The sequence below is a fragment of the Cyprinus carpio genome, chromosome A1 (genome assembly GCF_018340385.1).
Source record: "Cyprinus carpio isolate SPL01 chromosome A1, ASM1834038v1, whole genome shotgun sequence".
Taxonomy (NCBI): Eukaryota; Metazoa; Chordata; class Actinopteri; order Cypriniformes; family Cyprinidae; genus Cyprinus; species Cyprinus carpio.
In genome coordinates, this window is record NC_056572.1 from 9,108,536 (window position 1) to 9,131,438 (window position 22,903).

A 22,903-nucleotide genomic window follows, 5' to 3' on the forward strand; every position below is an offset into this window, starting at 1 on the left:
AATTATGGATTTGTTTAATCACAAACATGCAGCTTTTCACTCATAAGATGTTAATTGATGGACTGGAATTGTGTGGATTACTTGTGGATTATTGTGATGCTTTTATCAGCTGTTTGGACTCTCATTCTGACAGCACCCATTCACTGCAGAGGATTCACTGGTGAGCAAATGATGTAATGCTAAATCTCTCCAATCTGTTCTTATCAAGAAACAAACTCATCTACATCTTGGATGGCATAAAGGTGAGCACATTTTCAGCAATTGTGTCACTGTTCAGCAGAAAACTTTGGACTTTATCCAAAGCTTAGCTAAGAAAATGTAGTTCACTTAATGTTGCATTGTCGCAAATAAAAAAGAAACATAACATAGCATTTAAATACACACATAAACACAGGTAATGCTAACTTCACTCCACCAAAGCAAAAAAATAAAATAAAATCCCTCATTACTGAACAAAAAGGGCAGCACTACATACCTAATTTCTCTGATCCTTATAAAAAGGTGAAGTGGGATAAACAAGCCTGCATCTATATACATAGAGCTCACACTTTATCAGACGGAGGTGTTTTTATGTTAAGAACTGTTTAAGCTGTAAGTGAACGCATCTGCTCTCCTCATTAATCTAGAACCACAGTCTCTGAGGTGCAATTGATTTTCCATCTTAACCACTTGTCTGTGCCACAGCTGACAATAAATCCATTGTTTCATACTAATACTAATACTTAGCACATTAGCAAGTCATCACCATCGTGGTAGCGGGTGAACTGCTTTGCTGATAGGGAGGCCAACCATGCTTGTAATCCATTAATATCCAGAGCAACATGGAAACATTCAGATATTCTTAACTGGGAATAATGAAAAATTATAAAAGTGGATTGTGAGAAATTTTCAATGAAGTCAAGGAATTTTGTTAAAAAAGTAGAAGAAAAATGGCACAAATGCACAACGCTAACTCTAAATGCAAATATAATTAATAAAATATAATAAAAGCAGCAGATGTTTTATACAGACTAGATTATTCAACACTAATGAATATACTGAAGAAGAAATCTTTACTATAGTAAAGTTAAAGCAGAACTTTTATAGTACTGTGGTACAGTGATGGTATCCAGGGCCACAGCTGGGGTTAGCGGGGCCCCGGTGCAGGTTGTACCAGTGGGCCCTGTTTGAAATTGTTTATTTTTTATGTTCGTTCTATTTATTTATTTGAGCTATTTACACAATGTTTACGTTTTTTCAAGTTTGTAAGTACAAAAACCGAATAATCAAATGTAAAATAACACTACATAGTACTTTATAAAATATAAAGTCAAACCAAAATTTATTCAGACACCTTCAACATTTCTTACATTATCACAGTTTATTTGCTATAGTTTAGAAATTGGTAATAAAATATGACAAGAACTCAGAGTTTAACTGTGTCAGAATAAATTCTCCTTCATGTCAGCTAACTTTGATAGAAAGATATGTAATGGATTACAATCAACCAAAACTTCAGACAACTGTTAGTATTCGCTGTGCAACTGGCTGTTGGACTTTCTGACTGGAAGACCTCAGGCAGTACGGGTTGGTAGCAACACATCCAGCACCATCACACTGAACACTGGGCCCCTCAAGGATGTGTGTTGAGCCCCCTCCTCTTCACTTTGCTGACCCACGATTGCACACGTCACACAACTCCAACCTCTTTATTAAGTTTGCGGATGACATGACTGTGGTGGGTCTCATTAGCAACAGAGATGAGACAAACTACAGGAGCGAGGTGACCCACCTGGCCGGGTGGTGCAGTGACAACAATCTCTCTCTGAACGTGGATAAGACAAAGGAGATTGTTGTTGACTTCAGGAGAGTGCACACTCATCATGCTCCTCTGACCATCAATGGTGAGACTGTGGAGAGAGTGAACAGCACCAAGTTCCTGGGTGTGCACATTACAGAGGACCTCTCCTGGACCGACAACACCGCAGCACTGGCCAAGAAAGCACAGCAGCGTCTCTACTTCCTCCACAAACTAAGAAGAGCTAGAGCCCCAGCCCCCATCATGTGCACCTTCTACAGAGGCATCATCGAGAGCATCCTGACTAGCTGCATCACTGTGTGGTATGGCACCTACAACGCGTCCTGCCGGAAGACTCTTCAACGCATAGTGAGAGCAGCTGAAAAGATCATTGGTGTCTCTCTTCCCTCCCTCCAGGACATTTACAGAACCCATCTCACTCACAAAGCCCTCTGCATTGCAGGTGATCCCACACACCCGTCACACAGCTTCTTCAGTCTGCTGCCATCAGGGAGGTGACTGCGGAGTCTCCAGGCCAGGACCAGCAGACTGAAGGACAGCTTCATTCATCAGGCTGTCAGGAAGCTGAACTCGCTCCCGAACTTGCCCTCCCTTCCCTCTTCTGCCCCAGGCACCACTGAACTATGAACCCCTCCCCCACCCCCAGGTCCCACATCCCCAGGTCCTTCCACTCCCCTCCTCCCACTAACATACGACATGCACCAGTCACTTTGTGCAGCATTGGTCTGCTCACTACCTCATTCAGCATAGAACTGACATCATTCTACTACCTCTTCAGTCAGTTTAAATAAAAGAACTTCTCACTGAGCCCTTTGTCACTTTAATCAGACTGAATAAGCCTTTTTTTGTACTACAATCTTTTTATCTGCACTGTTTGTTCACCTCACTGGTTTGCACTCTATCTGCCATGTGCCTTGCGCTGCTTTATTTAACTTTATTTTTATTTTTATTATTTTTTTACATGCCCTTATTTGTATAGTTGTATTTTATATTTTAGATTTGATCTGCATCTATCTGTATTTTAAGGGCTCTACTGTTAGTGTTATCTGTATGCACCATGGGTCTGAGAGTAATGCAATTTAAATTCTCTGTATGTATGTACTGTACATGTGGAAGAATTGACAATAAAGCAGACTTGACTTAACTGACAATATTTACACAACTATTAATACTTTGTTGAACAATTACCGAGCAATGCTTAATTTTGTTCAGTCTGTGTTGTAAAAATGTTGCATTAGCAATTTAAAAAAAAAAAAAAAAAAAAAAAACACGGAAGCAAAACATGGTCAGGTCAAAGTGTCTGAATAATTTTTGGTCCAAATTAAATTTGTTTATCAATTTCACTGGTAGCCTACAGTATGAAGAATTTTTGGGTATAATATGTCACAGTTTGTTTTATTTTCCTATACTCACTTACATGAATGAACTATAGTGTCCTGCACCCACTAGTAATACAATATAAACAATTATATCTGGTGTCTAAATAATTTATGGTTTGACTGTGGATTAATTCTTGTTAAAACTACAAAGTAATCCAGTCAAGAGCAGTGAGATATTTTGTCTTTCATTTTCTTGGATTAACATTAAAGACACCGACAGCAGAGCTAGTAAATTAGGCGTGGTCACTTTAAGAGACAATGCATCCATTATGATGATACACATCCGATTTCTTTCTTAGTTGTTTACTTTCACTTAAGACATAACCAACAGTTTTTTCGGACACAGTTTTTTCGGACACACTTTCCAAGACGGGTATTTTGACATATTTTGTATGTATTTGTCGGTACAAAAGCAAGATGAGTCAGATTCAGTGTTTAAGCGATTTTGGATGCAGCCTATTTTAGCTCAAGGACTGAACTGGTCAGAATGCAACAGCTCACTAAAGGTGAATATTTTATGGAAATAACCATTTAAATTTTAGGTAACTGATTAAAATGACCAAATAAAGTTACACTGAAATATTTACACTATATATGAATATATAAAAACAACTAGAATACACTTTTTCATCTCAGTTATAAGTAAAAGCAGCAACATTAAACAGCTACATATTTTGCTATAGAACAAAAAAGTTACTTTAGATTAAGGAACGCTATCCACTATTAACTAGGTGTATTAACTAGGTGCTTAAGGTTACGTTCCCGTTTTAAAATTAGTCTAAGGGAATGGAGGAATACGTAACAAAATGAAAGGAAAGTCCACATGGAGCCTCTCATCCCAGTCCCAGCCCTAAAGAACACTGCCAACCACTAAAAGATCCACTACAATTTGATTTATTGCATAAAGGAATAACAGGAACAAAGCAAAAAGGCTTCAGGAGGGGGCATAGCCAAAATAACAAACAAAACCGTATCTTACTTCATTTTAAATCTAACTTGCCTAACACAGGGAAAAATAACATAAATACAATAACACTTCCTTAACTACCTAGCTTACCCAAAAACAGAAAAAGAGTGAAAATGGGAAATGAGAAAAAGAGTTAACAAAAGAAAAATGGCACCCTCCTCCCTACAAATTATACAGGTGCTGGTCATATAATTAGAATATCATCAAAAAGTTGATTTATTTCACTAATTCCATTCAAAAAGTGAAACTTGTATATTATAGTCATTCATTACACACAGACTGATATATTTCAAATGTTTTTTTTTGTTTTAATTTTGATGATTATAACTGACAACTAAGGAAAATCCCAAATTCAGTATCTCAGAAAATTAGAATATTGTGAAAAGGTTCATTTTAAACACTACACTATGCTACTGTTACACCACTGAAAAATGGAGCAGCATTAGTATTGATTGAAACACGTCTTTAATAAGCAGTGTTCCTCTCTCTAAACTGACTGAGGGGGGGGGAAATAGAAATAGATGTTAAGAAAGACTGAAAAATTGTGGGAGAGACAGAATGCCATTGAAATGTAGTTAAGGAAGGCAGATGTGGAGACATAGTGAGATTGAGTTGAGTAACAGAAATGAATGTCTTGTTTACTACAAACTCAGCGTGAATGGAACCATTTATCACCAGTTGAATGAAACGGGGAAGAGATGAAAAGCAAAAATGACAAAGAATGAGAAAGCAATAGGAAACGGATAAGGTGGGGGTTGATACAACCAGTGCTGAACAGAGATAAAAATGGTAGCAGCAGTTTGAGACCAAACAAATGTGTAACAAAAACCTACTAAACGAAGTAAACATCTGATAAATCTGATGCGCTAGCTTTTTAATAGACACCTGCAAAGATGCATTACTTCAAGATGCGTTTCATAATATTAGAGTAAGCTTGCTTTGTTGTCAGAAATAAGAAATTAGACTGTGCTTGGATGCCCTGATGTTCATGAGGACGCAGTGATGAAGGGTCGGGTCATGGTGGGGGTGTGTGGATTGCAGAATCGCTTTTATCTTTGACCCACGATGCGCATGTTTGCACAAAAACAGCCTTCGCTTGGCCATTAGATACTGCTTAGACAGATAAATGTGTAGGATGACAGAGAAAGTGTGTCGGTGTGTTTCAATGAAGGCACTGAGCTTCCATTATTACACCCATAAATCCTGATTCTGATCTGTACGGCAAACACAGGCGCATGGAACTGCTCGACACGCTCCAACCCACATATCAGCATTCCATCTATAGAGCACAGCTGTACGATAACTTCTAAATATGATGTGATACCTTACAGTGTATTATGACAATTGTTCCAAATATATGTGACTGCTCTTGAGTAATGTTTTTTAATATATAGCATTTGTACCCATGGCAATTGTGCTCATTCATCTTCTTTATAGCAAATGTAATACTTCAACAGAAATTTATTTTGGGGGGGGGGGAAAGAGAGAACAATATCAACAGAAAAATTGACCATGGTAGCCACAGATCTGGAAAAAAAAATAGATGTGAAGATATTTTTTACAACAATAAAAAGAAATAAATTAAACAAAATGCAAAAGATTCTGAAAGTTTCTGTGTAAAAAATAAGTGCACTTAATTGTATTAAATGGGCACTAGTAGTGTGTAATCTAAAAAAATATATGCATAAGATACAGATGATATAATATTAATGAAATAAATGGCTACTTAAGTGTTCTTAAAAAAATTATAATTTTACTCAGCAAAGACATTAAACTGATCAAACAAAAGTGAAAAAAAGTGTCAGTAAAGATATTTAAAATGACACAAAAATCTATTTCAAATAAATGCTGTTCTTTTGAACTTTCTATTCATTAACGAATCATGAAAAAATGTATCACAGTTTCCACAGAAATATTAATATTAAGCACAACTGTTTTCAACATTGTTTGTTTCTTGAACAACAAATCACTATATTAGAATGATTTCTGAAGGATCATGTCACACTGAAGACTAGAGTAATGATGCTGAAAATTCAGCTTTGCATCACAGGAGTAAATAACATTTTAAAATATATTAAAAATGGAAAATAAATATTTTAATTAATTGTCATTAATTGTGATGATATTTCACAATATTTACTATTTTTACTCTATTTTTGATCAAATAAGTGTAGTTTGAGAGTATACAAGAGACTACTTTCGCAAAACATATAAAAATCTTACCAAACTTTTGAATGATATACTATGGTGCTGCTTGACTACCATGACACTTTATGATCCAAAACCCCCTATTGCTTAACCAGTATTATCACCATGGTTTTACTATGGTTTATTTTTATGGTAATAGTTAGTCTGGGTAACTCATCTAAAAACACTTAATTTGGTCAAGTTTACAAAACAGGCAAATTGTGATGTAATTCACATAATATTTGTGTGCAAACTCCATGTACTAATGCGCAGAGAGTGGGCTGGCCGTCAGAGATAGCCTTGTTCTCTGGCTTTTTGATCCACCCTTTTGTTTTGCCGTCCCTCTCTACAATGCTCTGTCAGCACATGTGTTGGACTGTCCTCTAATTAAAACATGACCGTTAGAGGAATGCTAGTGCTTGTTTACCCTTATTGAAATAAGCAGCTCTGCCTCCCAGCGGAGTGTGCAATTAGCCAACGCTGGGCCAATTAGGAACTAGAGCTAATGCTCATGGCATTCAGCACATTGAGTGGCCATCTGATTAGTGTTAACAAACAGACAGAGATGGTACTTTAGCACCACAGAGTCCTATTTGTGTCACCTTTCAAACTGTGTTTTGATGCATGCTAATATCAAGGGGTCACAGTACTGTTTGCCCCTGCTGGTAGATGTTGAATCTACACAAACAAAAAAAAGGTCTTTCTCCTTTGACAGCCATTCAAATGTACCCAAATAAAAATGTGTACCATGCTTTTGCCAGTCTGATATTGAAAGTCTCTCTTTTGGCACTATAAACCTCCCACTTAATATACTGATGTATTTTAAAACAGTTTGTATGGAAATGCATGTGAGCTTGACTTTCTACGAAGTCATAAAATTTAATAAAATAGTTGTGACTGTTTGATTTTGCACTCAAAACAACACAAGGCATGAAAGCACTATATCAAAGCATAAATTAGCTACTTGGGCTTTTAAAATTCAAATGTGGAAATGGCAAGAAAAAATTTGCTTATTTTGATTGTAAGATGTGCATGTTATATCAGACAGAGTTCATAAGACTCACACTGCTTTATCAATGCTGACAAAGTGTGGATGCTGCTTTCATGATAACAGCAACATTTTCAAGGACTGAGCTTGAAAAACTAATAAAAATGACTTGAGAGAGATCGGTAATGTGTTTTATCCTAATAGACTAAAAATGAAAAGTGAAATAATATGGACTAAACAGTAATGTATACAAGAGTACAAAGCGTGGACCTCATCAAAATTAAGATAAACCATTATGTGTGAGTGGTAATACTGATTTACAAACACACACAAAACACAAATGAAAAACACGATAGCATTTATTTAAATAATATTTAAAGAACAATGAAAAGTGAAACTCTTAATTTAGTATAGGATTATCAATTAATTAAAATATTAAAGAAATTAATTGCATATATAAAGGCCCACCCAATTATTATATATTATTATTATACACGATGCCTTTTGGTTCTTTTCTCAGCAAATGCAAATATTTGAAAATAAATAATAATAATTATAATAATAATAATAATACATGTTTTTTATTATTATTATTATCTACAAATTAATATGATAAATTATTTGCCCTATGTATTATTGCTATTCTGAACTTACTACAAAAAGAGGCCTAGACATCTTACTGTGACTTTTTGCATTATGATAAATTCTGTTACTGGTTTTGTAGTCATGGTGCACTTTCAGACAGTGATTTTCTTTTGCTAAGTTATGAAGCCTGTGGAAAGGCAATGATACTGAAATAGCACATTGATAGTTTGTTCAGAGGTCAAGGGTAACTTTCTATTTGTGGGATGGTTAAAGAGTCTGCCTCACCTCACACAAACCTCCCTTTGAGTGAAAACCGAGAGCTGAGGTTAACACCATTACAAGGTGAAGACAAAACTGAGGGAGCACTGGTTGCTTGTCAGGAAACTATAATGGATAGCAGAAGTAATACACTGTGATAGTGCCAGTACTGAATGCTTCTTGGCAACAGAATGTTATTCATTTAGTTTCTCACAGTTCCTTCAGAGTTATTTGAAGCACAACATTTCGTTCTTCAGAATATAATTCACAACATGAAGAGAATGTCCAGTACTTCACTGACCTCTGCAAATTGGCTGTCTACAGTATCTATCATTAAAACATCACAAACAAGGTTGTACATATTGTGAATGGATATTGTCCACGAGTCTTGACAGCAAATAACACAATATACTATATATACACATTTTATAATGTGAGAAAAAAAATCCCTTTTTTAAGTAAATTCTGTTCTTTGAACACTCTCAGAAATGAAGGTACAAAAGCTATTACTGGGGCGGTACTTTTGTTTGTACTTAAATTAAAGTGTACACATTAGAACCTAATAGGCCTCAGTGACAGCTTTTGTACCTTTATTTCTGTGTGTATTCATCAAAGAATCATGAAAAATTGTCACGATTTTCACAAAAATATTAAGCAGCACAACTGTTTTCAACATTGCTAATTATAAGAAATGTTTCTTGAACGCCAAGTCAGCATATTAGAATTATCTCTGAAGGATCATATACAGTATATATATTTGTGATATGACAATATCTGACTAGCAATAGATGACTAATGCTGTAACATTATTCTCGATATTAACAGCTGAACTTTTCTTTGAGACTGAAAAATGACTACAAAAGCTTTCATAATGTCTGAGAATATGCTATTAAAAATGGCAGATACATCATAAGGTCTGACTTTAGTTAGATTTCCCAAAGTACCCAGGAAGATGCATGACTCCACGAATAGGAAATATGAATCTCAAATCTTCTGAAAATTTTTGTTGTTGTTGTTGTTGTTGTTGTTGAATGATCAAACTGCTCTAAAAGTATCTCTCCATGAGATGAGAACTTTTCCCTAATAGTCAAAGCTATATAAAATGTGATACCATATTGCACATATATGTTAATATAATAAGTTATAACAATAGCAATACTTTTTCTTCATCTTTGAAAAAGGTTTTATCTCTGTACATTTGCTGAATTATTATTGTTCTGTTTTGTATACAGTATATTGTCTCGTTTGCATATTTTACAATGAATATATAAAACAAAGCTTAAACTAAAAGTAAATGTCAGTTTATTTCCGTGATTTTGTGCCCTAAAAATGTCTTAGTTCATATAATTGCGCAGTTGACACAGGAGAACAATTGGGGCTTAGACTGTGTCATTGTGTGTGTGTGTGCATGCAATCGAGGAGAGCATCCATGTCATTTATCAAACCAGCCTGGGCTGGAGCTGATGAATTGAACATCACATCCAGCTGGACACTTTCATTTCACAAAGAACAGCTCTTTTGCCAGTCACTGTGACAGACAGCCCAGAGTAAGACTCGACTGAGCTCACAGCAGGCAGATCTCAGGCCACATATGACAGAAACCAGCATGCAAAAGAGCAGCGTGCCTTTCAGACCATTAATCACTTTAGTATTAATTGTAAAAATGGGATTTAGTGTTAATTGACTGGCGCCGGAAAAAAATATTGGACTGTAAAAGTGCACCGTGGCTCAGAACTGTGTATGATGACAGAAACCCTGGCCTGCCTCGGCACAACAGTGCATGACAGTGACCACACATTTTGTCAGCAGCCTAGGTTCTGGAAAGTATTTTTCCCATTCATTTTCTCCACAATGCTTTTAAGAACATTCCTCAGTGAAGATTTCTAAGCCACAAACTAAGCCAACCAGCTCTGAGATAAACAACATTGCAACCTAATTTGTATAAATTAAATAAAAGCAGTACAAAAACCACAATGGGTAAATACTTCATAAAGTAAGAAAGTAAATAAATAAATATTTTACAGCGTAAATTTGTACATTATATATATATATATATATATATATATATATATATATATATATATATATATATAATTCACAATTAGTAAAATAATATATACTATACTATATATGCAAATGTATTTAAGATTACAGAACGTATGTGTTTTCTTCCTGAATGCTGAAAGTCATTGTTAAAATGCTACTGGGTCCCAGGTGGGCTAGCAAGACCTGGATTCTCCTGATGAGCAATCTGTACAATCAGGCAACATATTGTCAGGGCTATCCATAATGAGGAGCAAATATGTGTTGTCATGCAAATGAGCACAGGCTACTTTGGCACAAAGCATGTGGTGCTGCGCTACTAATTTTCCTTTTTGATCTCCAGCTAATTCGCCTAATTAGGAAGGCAGTTTCAGTGTGGACTCTTCTGTATGGGTGTTTACACTCCCTTCTAATAATATGCCAACAATATATCATGTAATAATAAATATCACTGCAGCAGCAGGACCATTAACATTTTACATTGTGACATTATTTTCATTATAATTAAGTACATTTTCCTCTTAAAATCTAATTACCTCAGTGTCATTGCATATTTTAAAAAATAAATAAATAATTTCCATTAATTCCCATTAATCTCTTCCCATTTCTCTAATCAAGGGTGATTCTCTTTCTGCAATAAAATGTTTGTTTTGCTTGTTTGTTTGTGTTTTAATAATAAATAAATAAATAATTTCCCAATAAATATAGCATAAATCTGTAAAAATTCTACAATTATGTACAAATACTTCATAATTCAGAATAAAATGTATAAATAGATGTTTTTTTATTTATTATTATTATTAAAAAAGCATAAATCGGTACAAAATACTACAATTATGTATAAATACTTTATAATTTAAAATAAAATATTACATATTTGCATCTATTTTAGCGGAGCTCAACTGTCATTAAATAATAATAATAATAATAATAATAATACAGCAATATTTTGGGGCAAAATATCCTGAAAAACTAAGTGAACAATGAGCTTTATGAAAAGCTTGCATTTATCTAAAATATATTTGCATATATGCAAATCAATATTTAATATTTTAATCTCTATATTTGTAATATATACAAATATATTTAGTTCATCTCATAAGTAAATACATTAATGTTCCCAGTCTGTAAGCATGAAATAATATCACAAATCATTGTTCCCCTCAGAATTATTTATATCAATTAAATATCATTATCAGGCCTCAGTTACCATAATGCTACTGTACATACTGTATCTCTCAATGACATCTCGAGCACAAATATTGTTTTCCTTACCTCAGTCACCTTCAGGGCTGCTCACATCCATTCTAACAGCTGGAACCGTCAGTCACAGCACATACACAAAGGACATAATAATGACTATCATCATCACCATTATCATAATTATCATTGTCATATGAAGATCACATTGCCTAGGGAATCAGTGTTGGACTATAACCAAAATCTTACTAATATTTGACGAGTGAACAGACTACAATTTGCCACCATTTGCCATGTCATGAGTGGTTGCCGGGGTGTTGCTATGCAAGGTGTTTTGATTGGTAGCAAAGTCAAAAAAGGCCATTCAGAAACCTGTAATGATAATCCCAAAATCTGGCTCAAGTTCCTCCTTCAGTTACAAAGGATTTTTCAGACCTTTTGTCATCCAGCTGCAGAAAGTACTAAGTCTGAAGACTTTACCGTAAGTTGCATGTTTAAATTGTACATTGTTTTGGAACTTCTCACTTCTCTTTTATTCACTCCGTTTTCTCTTCTTGCTTTCTTCTGCGTTAAACCCACACTAAAAAATCCTTCAGAATTCTCCAATTCTAAAAATGAGGCAGACACAGATGGCGAGTGAGAGATGTTATTAACCGCACACTCTAAACCTCTCTATCCTAAAAGCCCCGCAGGTTTTCATGTTCAAACCCTCTCCTTCTGTTAAGACCAACAATTAAAAAGTGTAAATCAAAAGAGAAAGAAGTATTCTGTTATTTGTTACTGAAGTAAAATAAAGATGAAACTTTTCATAATTTCCCCAACAAATCAAAAAAGAAATAAAAATGAATAGAGCAAAATAAATAAAGTATAAAGTAAAAAAAAAAAAAAGGACAGACTCAACTACTGGCCTTGGTTAATATCAGTATATCACTAGTTGGTAGTTTAACCGCTCAATCGCTGTACATAAATCCAACACATAAAAAAGGAGGATAATATATTTATTAGAAGAAAGTGGTGAAAAATGAATTTTTTTTCTAAAATTTCTCAGCACAAAAAAAAAATACAGCTTTTCTTGCTTTCTGCACAGCTAGACATAAGTATAAAAACACAAGTAATGCACGTGTAAAGATGTTTCAGTAAATCACAAATGCCATCTTTCACACAAACTGATGCCATTAGGGACATCAGTTTGTGACAGCACTCCTGTATGCCTTACACACTGAGATGTGATGTTTTTATACAGTTATGATGAAGATGCTTCTCTATGTACCTACTTTACTGACACATAAAAGAACACACAAAGAGGTTTCAGAGCTCTGGGTTGTTTCTATGGCATCAGTGATGCTCAGTATTTACCATCTGTTTTGCACATGGTGATGATGCAAAGCTCAGTTTTACCAAAATATTATTTTACTGTATGTTTAACTGTATATTATTGTAAAGGTAAAGTATATATCACAATATTGAATAATTCAACCCAAAACTGGTTTATAGATTGAATATCGTTGACATTTTACAATAAGGTTCCGTTTCCAAAAGAAAATGTCAGACTTTTTCTTTTGTCATGAATTACATAACAGAGAGTTGAAAGGTTTATTTTGGTGTAGACTGTGTACCACAACTCCACTCATACACAGTACATACAATATATATAACATCCAGCCCTTGTTCAGACAGTGCACTCAGTCAGGTTATTATAGTTCTGTGAAACATGAATTTGCTCATGTGTGGGAAATTACATTCATGCAATGAACAGCCCATTCCCAGCAGCTACAAGCAATTTTCATCATTCCAGGTGCTGGATATCCCAGAGAGATAAAATAAGAAATGGATTCAAATAGTAAAAGGGTGTCCAATAACTCCCCAAGAATTTACCAGTGGCGAGCTATATATAGGTAGTAAAACCATACTGCTAGCCAAGTGCTCAGATGCATGATGAATGATTTTAAAGAGCATGACAGAAATGATTAATTTGTTCATTTAGAGATTTAAAGCAAGGGAGCCAGTAAATAATTGCATCAATTTCTATGCACCTTATATATATATATATATATATATATATATATATATATATATATATATATATATATATATATTAAATGCTGGAAGCAAGTCTAACTGGGCATACTTAATTAAGTTGGGAAAAGTGATTGGAAAGCCATAATTAAAATGTCTTGTGAAGTTATATAATTTTTGAACAACAACAATAATAGCATAAGAATTTTGCATAAGAATAGTGCAAAAAATAAAAGTGTAAAGCTTGCAAATAATAATAACAGCTGACTTTTTGTCTCAGAAAATATAGCATCTACTCTTTAAGGTTACACTTCTCACTTCACAATAAAGTGGATGAAAGCTGATATCCTTTCATCCAAAACTTTCATTGCTCTGAGAGAAATAAGTGATGAGCTCTCCACTGTGAACATAAAGCAACGATTATAGTTTCACACAAGGTCTTTTTGAACCAGTAATCCAAGGTGACGCACTATCACCCCACCATCTCAGTAGGAGTTTTATGAACCTTTAAACTGAAAGAAACTGCAGTGATATTTCTATAGGGTTGCAATGTGACATCTGCCCTCTATCTCACCTAAACAGAGCAACAAAAGTAAGGCCATGAGGCTTGATGGACACAAGAAGATACAGAGATGCTGGAGTACAAATGCTTATCGCTCTCTCCTTTTTGCTTTCTCTCCTTCATTTCCTCCTTACCTTTTCTGCCATCCACTACCACAGCTGCCATTTCTGAGCACAAGCTCATTTATTACAGGTCACAAAGTGGACAGTGTTTCCCACCTGCACAACACCACTCTAGTTCACAATAAACTGCACAAAGATGACTCTCTTCTCTATTCTGTTAAACCAGTGTTTCTCAACTAGTGAGTCGCGACCCAAAAAAGGCTCACAAGTCTGACAGCAGAGAAAAACAATGCTGAATTGAAATAAAATGCAACTGAGCATATGATCATGCATAGTTGGGATACAAAGGCTCATCTTTGCTTGTTGACTTGAAGGCCATGCATCCAATAAAACTAATGTACACTAAAAGTATAGAATATTTTGTCACAAGTTCATGTCACTTCGTAGAAGCTAGTCAAATAAAGTAAAAGCCAACACAGAAAAGTTGCATGACAACTTAAAATAAAAAACAACTTCAAGAAACCACAAAAAAAAAATTAAAAAAAATAATAATAAATAATAAATAAATTAAATTATATATATATATATATTCAGATTTTGGAAAAATATTGTACTCACATTGGACAATTTTCACCATCACTCATTTCAATAAATTCTCTTAAAGTAAAAGCATAACCATCATTTAACTTTGGAGTATATGGAGTTGCATTTTTCTTACATTTGAAACTCAAATTTATTTACTTGTGCTACATCAGAAATGCAAACCCGATTCCAAAAAATTTGTGACACTGTACAAATTGTGAGTATAAAAGGAATGGAATAATTTACAAATCTCATAAACTTATATTTTATTCACAATAGAATATAGCTAACATATCAAATGTTGAAAGTGAGACATTTTGAAATGTCATGCCAAATATTGGCTCATTTTGGATTTCATGAGAGCTACAAATTCCAAAAAAGTTGGGACAGGTAGCAATAAGAGGCCGGAAAAGTTAAATGTACATATAAGGAATAGCTGGAGAACCAATTGGCAACTTATTAGGTCAACTGGCAACATGATTGGGTATAAAAAGAGCCTCTCAGAGTGGCAGTGTCTCTCAGAAGTCAAGATGGGCAGAGGATCACCAATTCCCCCAATGCTGTGGCGAAAAATAGTGGAGCAATATCAGAAAGGAGTTTCACAGAGAATAATTGCGAAGAGTTTGAAGTTATCATTATCTACAGTGCATAATATCATCCAAAGATTCAGAGAATCTGGAACAATCTCTGTGCGCAAGGGTCAAGGTCGGAAAACCATACTGGATGGCCGTGATCTTTGGGCCCTTAGACGGCACTGCATCATATACAGGAATGCTACTGTAATGGAAATCACAACGTGGGCTCAGGAATACTTCCAGAAAACATTGTCGGTGAACACAATCCACTGTGCCATTCACCGTTGCCGGCTAAAACTCTATAGGTCAAAAAAGAAACCATATCTAAACATGATCCAGAAGCGCAGGCGTTTTCTCTGGGCCAAGGCTCATTTAAAATGGACTGTGGCAAAGTGGAAAACTGTTCTGTGGTCAGACGAATCAAAATTTGAAGTTCTTTTTGGAAAACTGGGACGCCATGTCATCCGGACTAAAGAAGACAGGGACAAGCCAAGTTGTTATCAGCGCTCAGTTCAGAAGCCTGCATCTCTGATGGTATGGGGTTGCATGAGTGCGTGTGGCATGGGCAGCTTACACATCTGGAAAGGCACCATCAATGCTGAAAGGTATATCCAAGTTCTAGAACAACATATGCTCCCATCCAAATGTCGTCTCTTTCAGGGAAGACCCTGCATTTTCCAACATGACAATGCCAGACCACATACTGCATCAATTACAACATCATGGCTGCGTAGAAGAAGGATCCAGGTACTGAAATGGCCAGCCTGCAGTCCAGATCTTTCACCCATAGAAAACACCCATTGGTGCATCATAAAGAGGAAGATGCGACAAAGAACACCTAAGACAGTTGAGCAACTAGAAGCCTGTATTAGACAAGAATGGGACAACATTCCTATTCCTTAACTTGAACAACTTGTCTCCTCAGTCCCCAGAAGTTTGCAGACTGTTATAAAAAGAAGAGGGGATGCCACACAGTAGTAAACATGGCCTTGTCCCAACTTTTTTGAGATATGTTGATGTCATGAAATTTAATATCAACTTATTTTTCCCTTAAAATGATACATTTTCTCAGTTGAAACATTTGATATGTCATCTATGTTGTATTCTAAATAAAATATTGAAATTTGAAACTTCCACATCATTGCATTCTGTTTTTATTCACAATTTGTACAGTGTCCCAACTTTTTTAGAATCGGGTTTGTAGAAAAACCTACAGAAATCCAGGCTAAAACTTGAGCTGTCTTTAGATGCAGTATTTTTTTCTTTCTTTGGTTTCAGATGTTGTGTGCCTGTATAAATGATCACATTAGCATGGAAAGTAACGGATCACAGCTGACGGAGAGGCACTGAGCCAAACAGTTATGAGAGGATGGAGAAAGACTGAGAGACAGTGAGGAGACACTGAAGATGAAGGAGGGGGCAATGTCTTAGAGGCAAAAGGACAGATGCCATGCCACAACCACAGAAAGAGACCAGCAGACATTTGTTTTCAGAGAAGAATGTCAAATGGTGGAAAACAACAACAACCCCTTAAGATAGAGAAAAATATAATTATTTGGGATATTCTGAAGATCCTTTAAAAAAGGTCTATCCTATAGGTTATAATTGACTTAGTGGTTTACTCCACACCAAAGAACTGACACGTTCATGATGGTTGCTTTCAGGCAATTGAGGCAGAAAAAAAAAAAAAAAAAAAAAAAACACTTTTATAACTTTTAAGAAGAAATTTTTAAAAACTATTTGATAATAATTCAAATTTTTAATACATGACAATTAATATTTTTAAACTATGTGAGTGATTCTCACAAAATCATGTCCAGTAAAATAAAATAAAATGAAATAAAATAAAATACATTTTTCAATCAAGTAAAATGAATTGGGTGTTTTAAATTATATTATACATAAAATTATAGAATACATTTATATAAAAAGTATAATAAGCAAAAAATTATTTTACATAAAATATCTACATTTTATTTTATTTTATTTTATTTTATTATTTTGATTTAGATTTTTGGGTGATTTTTTTTAACTCCATGTGTTTTAGGCAGGTTTCTTGAAATAACACAATTTTAAATGTGTGAATCTCTCATGTGCATTTCTTAAAAATAATGTTCATAATAATGAATTTAGTTATTATGAAAAAATGCCAAAAAATGATTAATCATTTAGTGTCCATATTACTACAGTAAATGTCCCTGTAATTAAAGGCATGGACAACAAGTGTCATTTAAAGTTATGACTCCATGACAAATAAATTCATAATAAGAGGATTAAGCTTGGATGAAATTGCAAACAACATTTTCTGCTCATAAAAATATTTATGACTTGATGAGATTAATTACTGGGAGACTCATTCTGGCTCTAAAATGGAGCTTAATCCAAGTTGACGCTGAGTAATAATTTGACTGCTTTCCCGAGTCAGTATCCTTTAGAACTTAAATGTCACATCTCAGCCTGGGTCAGCTTTTGTGTCATTTATCTGCAGAAATTGAGCTGAAGCAGAAGTTAAATATAAAGGAAGACATGCAGGGGAAATAATGAACAGCAAAATATGAAACCCTGATGACCCTGAAATAATTTGTGAAGAATTTCCTGCATGAGGGATTTTAAATTTAACCTTCCACAAATCCAGTCAAACTCCAGTGACTGAAAATCATGTTGGTACTATTGTGATCTTACAGTCCTCAAATTGACCTTTACCTGATCGTTTCAACAGTAAATACAAGTTGCACTCCAAACAGTGATGCATTCAATTGCTCAGTTAATATGTGAACAAAATTTGATCAAAAGTAAGTTTGACCGTTATACAAATAATCACAGATTATTTATCATCACAAATTATTAAAAACAATGCACTACCATATTTTACTGTAATACACTGATGAAAATTAAGAATAATGGCAATAAAAAACAAAAAACTCAGAAATAAAATTCAAATTTAATGGGAAATGTTAATCATCATGTAAACAATATCACAATTTCGTTTTAAGGTAAACTACAGTATGAACATGTTTTGATGGGATTTTCTAATTCAGTCAACCGACATATTCATTATAAGAACTGCAACATAAACCAACAGTACACAAGTCTGCCTCCCTGGATACATGCTTAAGACTGTTTTGCGTCATAACACTCACTCACTCACTCATATTTGTGTCATGATAACCTCCTTCCATATTGCTCTTTGTTCATACACTGGACAACAAAACTTAATTCATGCACCGCCAACGTTGAGATCGCTTCTCACAGTAGGGATGCAGAAATATGCTGAGCAGATATTTGAACACAGCGTAGGGGTCCGCAGCGCAATGCCAAGCGCGCAGGAAATGCGCGTTCTCCCGCACTGCGTTCCACCTAGCGCCTTTACGCGCATCGACATATTAAAATAGACTCTCCCCTAACTGGAAGTACAACAACCCATGGATCCATATGCTAAAAAGTTGTGAAATATAACACACAGACTCCAGGATTCCAGTGCTATCTCATTTTCTCAAGCGCCACCAACAGGCCAAAGTTCAATTTTTTTTATGGTCCCAATTCCTTGGAACATTATGTAATTTCCACCATTTTCAATCATTTTTGAAGAAGAAGAAGAAGAAGAAGAAGAAGAAGAAGAAGAAGAAGAAGAAGACGCTACAGCAATTACCTGAACTTTATCCACTTTGGTTCAGATCACTGTCAGACTATTCTCGTCAAAACTGAATATACAGTCTGATTTACCAAGTCATTCACATGACACATCAACAAATCTTGCAACAAGGTAGCCAAACATAAGAAAACTTTTGCAAGACTTTAGCCTATTGAAACTAACCTTGTTATATATCACTGACATCCCTGATTAGTTTATGGATGGTGCCAATTACAGGTTTTGCTTATAACTTTTGAATTGTTTGGCCTAGTCATGACCTAAGGTCAGCCATATTGGGCATCTGACATTTTGAAATGTATTAAAAACTACTATTTCTAACTCCTCCTCAGAGTTGGATGTTCACCAAATTAGGTTCAGATCATTTTCAAACCATGCTGCACTAAGATATCAAATGTTTTCTTTTACATTCCAAAGTTCTCTGGTAACATGTCATCAAGTTTGACAGCAAGCATGCCAGACTAAGTTTGTATCTCAGCTTTGGCGTATTGACACAAAACTTTCTTTATGACATGGTTGGCACAATGTCCTCCTGACAACACCTTATGAATCTGGTGAGAGTGCCAACTATTGGTCAAAAGTTATAAGTATGTGTATTATAAGTAATTCCACATAACACTTTTAAACCATCACCATCATGTCCGATATTAAATTCAATCTGCTACAAAAATATATAGAACTAACATGAGCCAGTCTGTTTCAGGACATGATTATTATCGATGAAACCAGATTACCTGGTATGCCATGTAGATATTAGACTACTAATTTTATAATATTAAAAATAAGCACTGGACGAACTAACAGAGATGTTATATGCTGCATTGAGTCCTTAAGTATGTGTGATTCCAATGGATTCCTCCTTTGGCCATCATAAAGACTCGAGGGATACAATGTGCCTTGAGTATAGTACACACTTGAGTCTTTCAATCTCCGGTCGTTTAAGTGCAGCAAAGCAGTATATAACAACAGCGCACAGCGGACAAGTGCGCAGCTTGCCAAGACCCTTTACGCACCGGTACTATCACTCACCTGACTGCCCGCTGCTCCTCTGAACCACCACAATTATGACGACGAGGCAGAAGAAGAGAAGAAAGCGAACCGGACACATTTCTGCTTATTTTAAGAAGTTATATCTCCATACATTAGCATGATCAATAGAGAATCCGGGCATTGACAGTCCAGCGACTGCGTCTCCAGCGCGCACACTCACGTCTTCGTTTCAGAGCACATTCTATTACAATAAACATGGAATGGTTTCCTTATGCGCTGTTTTCGTTTTTTTGAAAAGTAATTGTGTCTGATTATCCGGATTGAATGTAACCATTTCATTACCTCGACAGATTCGCAACTTCGGTTAGAGCGCCAAGACATTACGCAAGTCATTGTGATGGGCACCGCCTACCTGAATTATGAATGGTCAAAAGAGGCGCTATAACAAAAGCCTGGATTGTTTATGGTCTTAAGAGGCGCTATAACAAAAACTAAACACTTTTTGCCCATATCTCTTCAATCTGCGAAAATAGTAGATGTTCATCTTTGTAAAGACGAAAAGACGATATGATGTTTGCAAAATGAAATACGTTTTAGACAATACATCATTAATTTTAGCCAAAGCCAAAACAAAAATGATCGAAATAATTATTATATTAATATTATTCCATTTTATTTGTATAGCACGGTAAACGCACATACAAACTCTACTGGGAAATATATACATTGCAAAGAAGAACACCTAGAAATAAATGAGGCATAAACGTGAATACAATACTTATTTATTTATTTCACTTTATCAATAAAAACTAGGGCTGTCAATTAAAAAAAAAATGTTTATTTTCCAATTTACTTTCATGATTTCTAGTCTTTTAAAAAAAGCAGAATCAAACAGCAATGTCAAAATATATTATATAAATATTTGTATTGTTATTATTATTATTATTATTTTTTTCATTTTACTTTTTTGATTCATAAATGCAATTATTTTTTATAAATGATTTACATAAATTTTTTTCAGGTGGCCTGTTATTACAAAATTAATTTGGGAAAATATGACAAAGTTGTTAAAATAAAATCTGTAAATTAACTTATAAATTCACAAATTTATATCCATATATGTTTTCAAGCCATAATATGATTAAAATAAAGTAATATTTCCTGTTACAGCCTTACAATGCTCTTTAGTTATCAATACCAAGTATCATTTTAAAATTATATTACGGTGGATTTAAATGAGTTATGATCTATCTGTATGAGATGTTTATAGTATATAATGCAGCACTGTGACACTGACACCTCATAAGTTCATTCATCTGAGTCAGGCTGAACTTCATTAGCCGGTTCAGTCCCTAACCACTAGAGGCCCTCGCATTACAATCAAGAATGTATTCTTAATGGCGACGCAGCATGAGCAAAACCAATTCCCTCTGTAAGCCATGCTCTACATCAGAGAAGGTGTTTGGAGTTAAGTCTGGGGGGTGGTTAAACAAATCCTATAAGAAAACCAGAACTGTGGGAACTGTTTTACGGTCAAGTGAAAGAGATTTTCACTAAGAAATTAAAATTCTAAAATCTACTCGCCCTTCATGTGATTCCAAATTCAAACCATTATGACGTTATTTCTTCTGTGCAAAGACAATTTCTATGCCAGAATTTCACAATTCAGACACAATTTCACAGTTTTCTCACAATTCTGAGAAGAAAAGTCCAAATGGTGAGATACAAAACCACAAATGTGAGGAAAAAAAAGAGTAAAATTGCCTTATTATTATTATTATGTGGCAGGGAAAAGAAAACAGAATTGTAAGATGTTAACTTACAAGAGAAAAAAAAAGTCAAAATTTTGAGAAAAAAAGTCACAGCTCCGTGGGGTTGGGTGTAACCTTGAGAATTCTGATTTTATATCTTCCATGTGTTTTTTTTTTTCTTTTTTTTTTCTGCAGTCAACATATATATATATATATATATATATATATATATATAATATATATATAATATATATATATATATATATATATATATATATATATAAAACACTAAAATAATTTCAGTAAAAATTTCCCTTCACACCAACTGAACACAGACATGTACACACTAAAAAAACAATAACACAAAAAGTGGCCTTCTACGGTTCCATGATGAAATGATGATGGCCACTGTGGGGTTTTGTGCAGATCAGTATATTCCTATGTTGCTCTCAGGACAGAACAGGGGACATTTATACATGGAAGAATGACTCTGAGTCAATAATTCTTTGGCGTTTTCGTTTTTTGGGTCTTTAGAGTTGGAGGTGGAGGTAGGTAGAGGTTTACTTTTAATGTTTGTAAAGACAGCCAGAGTCTACTTATTGATCTTCGTTTTTAAGTGTTAGAGGTGAAGGTCGATAGAGTTTTCTTTTTTTTTCTTTATCATTTTTTTTTTTTTATTTTTTTATTGGGTATTTTTTTTATTTTAATTTTTTTCAAAGCAAAACAATATAATAATAAAATATTTTTCTTAGAAGGTATATTATATTTATCTTTTTTTCTCTAACTATATATAAGTATTTTTTGAAAAAAAAAAAATCTTTAAAAAATCTTTGTAAGTCTTCTTCAAATTTCAATGATTTTGCTTATTCAGACTTGGCATGTCACATTTGCAAACACTGAGCCTGGTGGCAGTTGGTATTATTATTATTAATTATTATTGTTGCTGTTGTTTTATAATGTTTCAAAAGATTTATATTTTAAATTAATGTTGTTCTTCTGAACTTCCTAATTATCAAAGAATCATGGAAAATTTCCTCAATAAAATATGATGCAGCACAACTGTTTTCAATATTGATAATAATCAGAAATTATTCCTGAGCACCAATTCAAATTATTTCTGAAGGATCATGTGACACTGAAGACTGGTGTTATGATGCTGAAAATTCAGCTTTGCATAACAGGAATAAATTACACAAAATTAGTGTTTTTGCTGTATTTTTGATTAAATTAACACAGTCTTGGTGACGATAAGAGATTTCTTTCAAAAACATAAAAAATCCTACAGGTGTGTAAGGGTAAATAGCGACATAT

The 22,903-nt window shown here is 34.4% G+C and overlaps 1 protein-coding gene across 1 annotated transcript in view; it reads right to left on the reverse strand.

Annotated features, from left to right (window-relative positions):
* The window catches only part of LOC109064184 (receptor tyrosine-protein kinase erbB-4-like), a 187,273-nt gene extending 167,058 nt beyond the window's left edge, over window positions 1-20,215 (reverse strand). The window contains exon 1 of the mRNA XM_042741326.1: window positions 19,881-20,215. Within this exon, the coding sequence (XP_042597260.1) occupies window positions 19,881-19,959 (79 nt within the window). The 5' untranslated portion in view covers window positions 19,960-20,215. The remainder of the gene's footprint in view (window positions 1-19,880) is intronic.
* Between the last annotated feature and the right edge of the window lie 2,688 nt (window positions 20,216-22,903).